The 10,027-nt window shown below is 39.0% G+C and overlaps 1 protein-coding gene across 1 annotated transcript; it reads left to right on the top strand.

Moving 5' to 3' along the window:
• Positions 1-311: 311 nt before the first annotated feature.
• TMED5 (transmembrane p24 trafficking protein 5) lies at positions 312-8,810 on the top strand. Its single transcript, XM_027694168.1, has 4 exons — positions 312-506; positions 2,716-2,813; positions 3,493-3,676; positions 5,896-8,810. The coding sequence occupies exons 1-4, from the start codon at positions 327-329 to the stop codon at positions 6,112-6,114; spliced, it is 681 nt and encodes a 226-aa protein (XP_027549969.1). The 5' UTR covers positions 312-326; the 3' UTR covers positions 6,115-8,810.
• Positions 8,811-10,027: the final 1,217 nt, after the last annotated feature.

The raw sequence follows: 10,027 nt of genomic DNA, 5'->3' as shown, positions 1-10,027 counted from the left end.
GGGGGTCGGCGAAGAGAGGCCGTCCCGCGGCCCCGAGAAGGTCAGTGTCGGTGTCGGGCCCAGCCCCGGTGCCGATGTGGCCCCGCCCCTCTCCCGGCACAGCCGCGCCGGAGCCGCCCCGACTGCGCTCGAACCGCGCGGGTCCCACACGGCGCACGCGCGGCCCCACCACCCTCGACGCGCTGTGGGCGGGGTCAGCGCGGGCGGCCGCGGTGCACTGTGGGCGGGCGGGGCGCGGCGGCGCGGCGGCTGCGATTGGTGTAGAGGGGCGGGGGCGGGGCTATACCGGCCCCGCCCCCGGCCGAGCGCGCGGGGTCGGGGCCGCGATGGCGCCGCGGCTGCTGCTGGTGCCGCTCGGGTGCCTCGCGCTGCTGCTGCCGCCGCCCCGCGCCGCCGAGTTCAGCCCCTCCCTCGACAGCGACTTCACCTTCACGCTGCCCGCCGGCCGCAAGGAGTGCTTCTACCAGCCCATGCGCAGGGACGCCTCGCTAGAGCTCGAGTACCAGGTCGGGGGGTGGAGGACGGGACGGGACGGGACGAGACGCGCGGCCGGGGCCGCCCAGGGAGGGCGGGGTTGTCCCGAGGGGAGCGGGGGTCCCGCATCCCGCCGTGTCCGCGCCGCTGCCCGTGCCCCTGTGTAGCGGCTCGGTCTGGCCCCGCTCCGGGCGCTCCGTCCTGCCCTCCGGGGCCGCGGCGCTGCTGCGGGAGCCGGGGTGGGCTGTGCCCTGCCCCGAGCAGCAGCCAGACCGGGGCGGGGGAGCCCCGCCGGCTGCCGCAGAGCCACGCTGGAATCGTACACTCTTAAAAGCTCTGCCTTGGGAGGAGAAAATTACTTGAACGGCCTTTTGTAGTTATGCTGGCAGATTTTTTTTTTAACACTTTCCAAGGTCTCAAGTCGCCATCCTTTAAAACGGCAGAACGTAGGAAGTTCACGGATGTGACCTTTAAAGCGTAAGGAACATTGTGCTGATGCACAGAGCCCCTACTTGCCTATGTGTGTGTTGATATTAAAACACCGCTTATCACAGTGATGAAAGTTTTAGAAAAACAGCCCTGTTTAACTAGACGGAAATTAAGGTCTTGATGTCTTTGTTGGCAAGAGTTGAATCTCCCAAATATGTCTAGGAAAGATTTCTCTCTCGGGCCTTTTTTCCTGTCCATAAAACGAAGACTTTTGTCCAGTAGAATAGATACAGTGCGGGAAGCTGCAGTGAATATTTTCCCACCCTGCTACTGTGCCCGGATCTGTCTCTCTTTCCTCCCCTCCCTTTTTTCCCCCTTTGCTTCCCAACTGAAAGTACAAAGCTGAAAATCCTGATTATTTTCTAATTTCTAATACTGTTACATGCAAAACTGAGAAAGAATGAAAGACACGTTTTCAAGCTTTGTTCAGAGCCCTGTCTAAGCATAACAGAAGTTTATTTTGCACTGAGTTGGATTTTATTTTCATCATAAACTAAATAAAGACATTATTTTAGAGAGAACAAATAAGTATAACAGTGAATTTCTTTCTACTCGGGCATAAATGTCTTAGCACTACTGCTAACAGTAATGATTCATCTTTCTATTTGAATGTTAGAAAAGGAGCTCTGTATGTTCTCAATGTTGAAAATTGATTTTGTACCTTATTATGTTAGTGGCTAAAGCATAGGAATATTTAACATAGCATGCGGGTAATTTTTCTAAGACATAACGCAATAAGCACTATGCTGATACAAAGTTGTTTTCTGGGTGTTTTGAGTGGATCAAAGCCCTAAAGGTATGTCCCTGTGTGTGGTTTTTCAGCTGTTAGCTACTAATTTCCCTTGTCTTTGTCTCTTTTTTTGTAAGTCTCCAGTACCCCTTTGAGTCAGCGTAAACTTCGCCCTCCATTTCAGCAGGAGCAGACTGCTATACTCAAAAAGCTTGCTGGAAAACAAGCAAACAAAAAATGCCCTAGCGTGGACCTAAGTAATGTCATAAAAATGATCCCTGTCTGCCCCCTTATGCAGTTAAGAGAATTTCCACAACACAACAGATATGGTGATAAAACTGTAGCCATGTTATACAGTTAAAGCAGCACAGCTTTGTAATACTGTATACACTTCTTATGAGCTTAGGAAGCTAAACACCTTCAATTCCTCCTACCTTGGAGAAGAAAAGAATACCCTGGCAGAGTTCAGACCTTAAATCTGCATCAGAAGGTAAGAAGGTCTGTGGTACACCTTTGATTGGCGTAAGAAGTCTGGTCCTGTCTTCTACACTGTTAATTCACCCAACAAAGACATCTTGGGGATGACAGTGCATAGTGTTCTTGTACAAGTATATACATAGGAGTGACTTTTGTTATCAAATTTCTGCCACTGAACTAGTGCTGGTACTTACCAATCAGTAATGTCTGCCATAGAAAGGCCAAATTTAGGCATCTGTTGTTGGTATTTTTACAGGTCGCCCATTGATAAAACTGTATGCATTCTTTAAAGTATTTAGGAAAAGGTTCAATATAAGCCCAGCCTAGCAAAATTAGATCATATTTAGTTTAAGATTTTGAAACTGCTAAAATGCTTTTGGGTTGAACCAGTTTTTAGTCTGTTTCCAGTTAACTTGGTGTGAACTCATACAGACAGATTAGTCTTTCACATTCTTTGTGTCAGTTCCCTTACCTAAAAACGTTGCCATCAGCAATGCAAACAGGAATTCCACTGGTTGGAGCTTCATTTTTTGTTTGTTTCACAGGTTCTAGATGGAGCAGGATTAGATGTTGATTTTCATCTGCTGTCTCCAAAAGGTGAAACTCTAGTTTTTGATGAAAGAAAATCAGATGGAGTTCATACGTAAGTTTAAAATACTCAAACTCAGAAGTGTTACATGAAGTACTTTTCTGGTTTCTTTAACACATATAACTAAAGTAAAGATTGAGTACTTTTTATTCCTTAGTATTAGAAAAGACTTTCTAATAGGACAGTTTGAGAATACCAACTTCCTTTTTATAAACACTGAATGCTTTTTACATGGAACGTACCGTGAAGCAAAGGATATTTTTGTTTTAATGATAGCTGTTAAGGGTCGGTGAACAAAAATAATTATTGTGGAGTTGAAAAAGGTCCCCACATCTAATGTCAAAAGATCTTGTCAGTCATATAAATAAGAAGCTAATATCCCATATTTTTCCAATCCTTTTATCAAAATATGTAATAATTGTTGCAATTTTACTATAGAGTATAAGAATTCCATTCATTATAGGTTTTTTGTAGTGATTAACAATAATTCAAAATCCCCAAAAAGAAAAATGCTGTCTTCATCATTTTGAGCCTTTAGAGCCAGTGGGATTGTTTTGCTGTCACTGTGCAATCTGTAAGATGTCCTTAGAGTTCTTATACAAAAAGCATATTTGGTTATTTTGAATGCATAATTGTCAGTCTTAAAGGTGAAACTTTGCTTACAAAAACTCACTTTTTGAGAACCAGAACAGAAAGTATAGTTAATTTAATCACATTTTGCTTATATACACAGGGTGGAAACAGAAGATGGAGATTACATGTTCTGCTTTGACAACACTTTCAGTACCATTTCTGAAAAGGTAATTTTCTTTGAACTGATCCTGGACAATATGGGAGAAGATGGACAAGATCAGGAAGACTGGAAGAAATATGTTACAGGCACAGATCTCCTAGATATGAAATTGGAAGATATTCTGGTTAGTATTGATCTTTAATTCTTTTCCATGTAAGAACATTTGGAAAAAACTCAAGTGTCATGTAGCCATTCTGCCTTGGTCTGGTGTGTCATCCTGGAAACTACCAGTTACTAATACAGGAAGCTTAGCACCATGGGTCTCTTGCTTACAAACAGAAATTTGAAAATATTTTCAGAATAGGCCCTTCATCAGCAAGAAGAAACTGCCTAGGTCTCAAAGTCACTCTATTTCCAATTCAGCATCCTTTCTTCCTACTGCTAAAATGGGACATTTTTCCCTAGCAGCAATGAATATTTATAGCGTTAAAGTATTACTTAATCTCAGTGATGTAGTTGGAACCACTGCATAGATTTTTATCAACGTTTGAAAATAAAGTAGTACGGATTAATATTTCTATCTTCAATAACTTGGATATTACTCTATTAGTTCTTTTGCCCCCAAATTTTATTACATCTTTTCAAACTAATGAACAGGAGTTAATTTGCGTCACACCAGAGGTTCAGCTTTGGAGACATTCTTTGAATGATTATGTTTCCTTAAACTGGATGCTGACCCTATTTGATGTAAGAATCAGACCATTGCTGAGTCAAAGCTTTTATTCCCTTTATGATCATTAAATGTTGAGATTACTCTAGAAGCAAAGGATTGTTCGGTGTTCCACTGTTCTTAGTGCTTGGTAGGATGCAGGGATCTATTGTTTGTTTGATCGTAGCTACAATTGGTATCTTTAAAAAAAAAAATCAAAAAACCCAAACCAACATCCACATATACTTACTGAGTACACTATGTATGTAGAAAATTACACTGTTTGTATTATTTATTGCCATAGACAAAATACAGATTTTTAAATAGAAGACAATGTTTAAACTCTTTTATAGGTTATGATACACTTTTAAATAGTAATAAAACTAAATACAGAATCCAAAGAGTTGGCTAGATCATTAAAATTGGCAGTCAAGACAATTAGAAAAAAACAAAGTTAATAGGCGAAGTTGTAAAGAAAATCTCTCTCACATTAATCACAATACGTAAATGTATTTGACAGATACTTGTTTACATACTGGTATCTCTTCCAAAAGAAAAATAAATACAGAACTTGTCTTCGAGAGCCTTGAAAAATCTTATAAAAGTAGGTAATTTTGTAAACCTAACATTAGTATTTGATGCCATTGTTTACTTAGTCAAGATATTACTTTCCTTGCAAGGTCTCTGAGGATTTACAAAAAACATTTAGTTAGTAATCACATGTTTTCTGGGGAAAACAGTGAATTATGTCTTATTTTTAAAGCTTTTTTATGCTCTTGATGTTCCTTATTGTGTAACAGTAAACTTTATCATCATAAAACTATTTGGCTCCCCAAATTAGCTATTTTGAAATATTTTTATTAACCATGCAACATAGAAAATGTCCATGGAGAAAATGTTTACTGTTGGGTTTAACCTGGTGGGGTTTTCTTAATTTATAGCCTCCTGTTACTGCACAAATTACTCTTCTTGCTGGAAGTTACTTCAGGGTCCCAAAATTAATTATATGAAGAACGCAAATCAGCACTTCATGAGATCAGCTTTTATGTTGTTATTATCTATTATGTGGTGGATGAAACTTAAACAGACCTTAGGCCCCGGTGTTTACTTTGTAACTGCAGAATAAGGTGCAGCTCTTGCTGCTGTCCTCATGGCCCGAGCGTTCCTGTGCTTCCTCTACTTCCCAGGGACACACTCTATGTGCTTTGCAGGACTTCCAGTTGTCCTATTCACAATTTATTGTCAAAATTCTGGTTTGTATCAAAGCTAAAGCAGCAGTTTATAGCCACTACAGTGGAAGCACCAGAAGCAGACGGGAATATAACATTATTGTACTTTCCTTTAGCAACATCTATAGCCCTGAGGGTAGTTTGCATTAAAAAGCACCGTAATTTTATTATTCAGCAGGAAAAAACCTACGTTTGTCTGCCACTACGTAACTTGTTTTGAGACTAGTTCTGAAGAATTCACTGCTTTTTGATTTCTCTCTCACCTCCCTAGCCTCTAAAAGGGAAAAAACAGATTACTACAAAACTGTAATGCTTTGTTAATTAAGGCTTTTTAGATGATATACTGGCCGAGAAATGAAATTACATGTGGTAATATAGTATTCATATTTTTGTATGTGCTGCAAGCTACACATTTAATTCAGGTGTTGTTTTTGATTCTAAAAATACTCTTTTATTACTTACCAGGAATCCATCAACAGCGTCAAAGCCAGATTAAGCAAAAGTGTCCAGATTCAGACCCTGCTCAGAGCATTTGAGGCCCGTGACCGCAATATACAAGAGAGCAACTTTGACAGAGTGAACTTCTGGTCCATGGTCAACCTGGGAGTCATGGTGGTGGTGTCGGCCGTTCAGGTTTACATGTTGAAAAGTCTTTTTGAAGATAAGAGGAAAAGTAGAACTTAATATTCAGTATTGATCATACCAATAGTAACAGGTATGGAGGAGAGGGGGAGCAATAAACTACAGTAAAAAAAAAGAAAGACCCCTTTCAGATTCTTTTGAACAAACAGTAAAAATCAGGTTTTCAGTTCATCTTGGGCTTTTCGGTTGTGATGGTGGTGGTCTTGTTTGTGTTTGGGGGTTTTCTGTAGGTTTTTGTGGTGTTGTTTTGTTTTTTTTTTTAAAACACGAACATAATGCCTCACCCCCTGCTCTCCCATTTTCCAAATGCTACTAACAATATTTTTTGTACTTGTATGATTTGTCAATGACTGTAATGACTACCTTATGCATAGCACACCTGGTGCATTTGCAAAGTAATGTTAATACTGTCATTGTTTTCATTTTCACATAAAACTTTAAGTAGTAACTTAGACATTGGTTTATTTACTGTTAAATACTGAGTGAATTTACCTATGTGCCTAAGTGTTTACAGGATTGGGGCCCACAGGGATATTCTGTAATTACTGTCATTTATCTTCAAAATTACGTTTTTTAAAAATCCTCATCTTTTGTTCTATGGCATCATGGAGAAACGCTGGGCTAACATTGTAAGGACATGAGAACTCTTTTTATAGAAAAATTAAAAATATCAGCACTTTAAAAAAGCACCATCAATGTGAAATTGAGTCAGTGTTGAAAAGAATTGGAGAAAATAGGTACAATTCCTGTCCTGTAGTTGCACAACCTTTTCTTTCCTCTTTGGCTGTTACGTGACACAAGTGACTACATGCTATACAAACAAATACACACACACTTTGAGGTATGATTTGCAAATTCTTCCTTACTGTAAACTTGTGTAATAGATAACTTTAAAAAAAGTAATTTCTCATGTTTTTCCTTTTAATAAAGGCAGAGGTTACGGTATGCCAAAACATTACATAAACATTGATTTTTATAGTCTCAAAATCCCTCTTATTTGCCAATATATTTTTATTTGTTCTTGTTTATTACAGCTGTGACTAATGTAACAATTAATAGGGTGACTTACATAGGCATATAAAACCAAAGCTATTCACCAAAACTTTCCCTTTTTGCTCACCCTCACAAGTCTTTTAGCTGTGTAAGTACACTGTTTCTATATTTAGCTGTTCATATGAATAAAGCATGAATTACAAGGAGCAGCAAGTATAGGCTTCAAGCTGTATGATCAACTGAATATGCAGTATCACTTAACTAAGGCAAAGCTAATATCAAATCAGAAATTTGTAGTTTTTGGATGAAGAGGCTTTTAACACTGTAGTGAGGTACAGAGTTTTTGCCAAAACCCCTGGTGCATGAGAATTAACTTTTTTTAATATATCCAATTTAGTAATTTTTACAATGTGCCAAGTCATTGAAATTTCTTGTATAAACGTGTTAACTACGTTTCATCACAGGTTTTTAAAAAACTTTCTTAAAAACACTTTTTTAAAAGGTGTTTTAAAAAAAAGTGTATGTAGTAGTGTTGTGCCTGTTGTGGGGCCATCTAGGTATGAATGGCAGAATTGTAACTTTGGGTCTTTCTGTGATTATTTTATGGAGATAAAACAGGGTCAACAGGTGCATGAAGAAACATTTTGTTCAAATGAAGCAGATGCTAGCAAGGGCTACAGAACATAGAAACAGCACTTCAGTTTCAACTGCAGACAACAGGACCTAGCAATAATATTTCTAAATAGTTTTTATAAGCAAAAGTATTATTACAGAACTTATAGAGGGCTCCAAAGGCTACTTCATCTTTCTGCAAAGCTCTGTCCAAAATAAGACTGTACCCCTTTAGGGTATTGCATGTCTTATTTCCATATGATGCTCTGTATTCTAAACTGGAATTAGAAAGCTTACTTCTGTGATCAGGACAAAGGCTAGGGAAAAAAATAATTCTTTCAGCTAGAGTGGCAAATAATGTTTTCCTGCCATTTCCCTGTCCCTCTCCCAGTACCAATTATACCACAGAGTTATCTTTGCTTGCATCACCATGACTGTGATGCTACAAACCATCTGCAAAATGCTGAACCAGCTCTGGGAAGCTGCAAATGAGACATCTACCTCTACTATCAAAGCTACTAGATATAGATTTCAGCTCAAAACTCCAACAGATAAGCTCTGCCAAGTTTTCCAGGGGCACCTTAAGAGGTTAGGTCCCCCAGCTGCTCTGCTGTGCCTCTGACAGTGGTGAAACAGTTTGGTGTGTTAGTTTAACCTGCTAATGAATGCAGACTGCTCTGATCAAAGACACAGGATTGCTGCAGTTCAGTTTCTCCCATTACAAATAACGATCTCTGGTAGAAGGAAAATAATGCAACAATTGTCAGCAGAGTTCATCTGGAAGAAATTATTGTTTTGCAGCTGAGAGCTCTGACTGTATTTTCTCCTCATTCAAATTCAACTATAGAAAATGAAAGAGGGAATAATTAGAAAGGTAACTGTGCATTGACTTTGGCAGCTGGAATAGGTTTATGATAGGTGAAGGATTTGGCATGTAAACTTGCAGTTAAGAAACATTTCATGTGGATTCTGAAGAGTACATTGCTTTTGAGTGTATAAAATTTACAAAGGAGAATATAAATCTACATTTTTTTCTTAATGGACTTTTTGTTCAGAATTTAATGTTTTAAGAATTGCAGATGTTGAATAATTATGCAAAACTGAGATTTTCAATAAATCAAGTTTAAACCTGTTTTTGTGGTTTTTGTTTTATCATGAAGGAAGAATGCTTTACCTATGAATGCTGCAAAAGATCAGGGATGCTAAGCTAACAAGAACTTTTAGTAATGCAGCTTTTTCACTTCTTCCTCATGCAGTGTTCAAATTCTGTTCTTATTCACCGTATCCAAAATCAACTTTATCAGTGCAAATAACTTAAGGTTCACAGAGGTGACAGATCAGAATGACACCAACGTCTGGTCTTTGTAACAGAAAATATTTCAAGTTACCAGATACATATCAGATGTGAGCCTTCATTTATTTTTTTTGAATAGATGCACCCTAATGCTTGTATTCCTTATTGCACCAGCAGTTTATTACACACACAGAGAACAGATGACCTTCCACTTATGTGGGCAATAAGTTTAGGAGCAATTGCAGGAAGGATAGTCAGTGCTGTCTTGTGCAAAATTAGAGCAGAGGTCCGTTATACTACTGAGACTAGTAAAGTTCTGTGTTCAAAGCCAGAGACAGTAAGACCCACATGCCAGTCTAAGTCTAGACAGCTTGGTATTAAATAAGGACCTGTGACTTTTGGAAACTGTCTAGTTGAGTGGTTTTTAATTAGTAACTAAACCAAGGCCAAAGTTTCTCTCCTCAAAAAGGGAGAGGAAATACACCCTAAGGAACAGATTATGGGAATTTGTGAGCTTGTGATACCACAGAAAGCAGCAAATTGACACTTTAGCTCAAAAACCACTTTACTGCTCTAACCCAATTGCCATCTGACCTCATAAGCCCTTTTCAGAAAGGATTTTACAGAAGGTACTTTGTCTCGATACATTTTCAAACTTGTGTGCGTGTTTGTGTTTCCAGTTAACAACAGTATGTCAGTCACATAAAACTAAGAATTTTATCAGTGTCTTTCTCAGCAGCAACTTTTGATGTCCTTTTTCAGGACATCATCTGATGACCTGTTGAGTGCTTCCATTAATTCCTGTATTTCCCTCCTCTAAATAAGTATTTTATTTCACAATATAAGGGTTTTCATTTCTGAGTAGGTATAGTCAACGTATTAAAAATAAACACCTGGGGAAAAATAGAGGGAAAACAGCAAAGTAGTATCAGAATATCAAACTCACAATTAAGAATCCCATAAAATAAATTACTACTAGTTATTAATATGTAGTATTTTTACATTATTCATAAGGTGACACACAAGATCCTGAGAATAAAGCTCAAAATTTTGGAG

This window comes from Neopelma chrysocephalum, unplaced genomic scaffold, assembly GCF_003984885.1.
Source record: "Neopelma chrysocephalum unplaced genomic scaffold, ASM398488v2 Primary Assembly neopelma1_97, whole genome shotgun sequence".
In the NCBI taxonomy this organism is placed as follows: Eukaryota; Metazoa; Chordata; class Aves; order Passeriformes; family Pipridae; genus Neopelma; species Neopelma chrysocephalum.
Note: the sequence above shows the minus strand (reverse complement) of the source record. Positions and strands in the feature narration are given on the sequence as shown.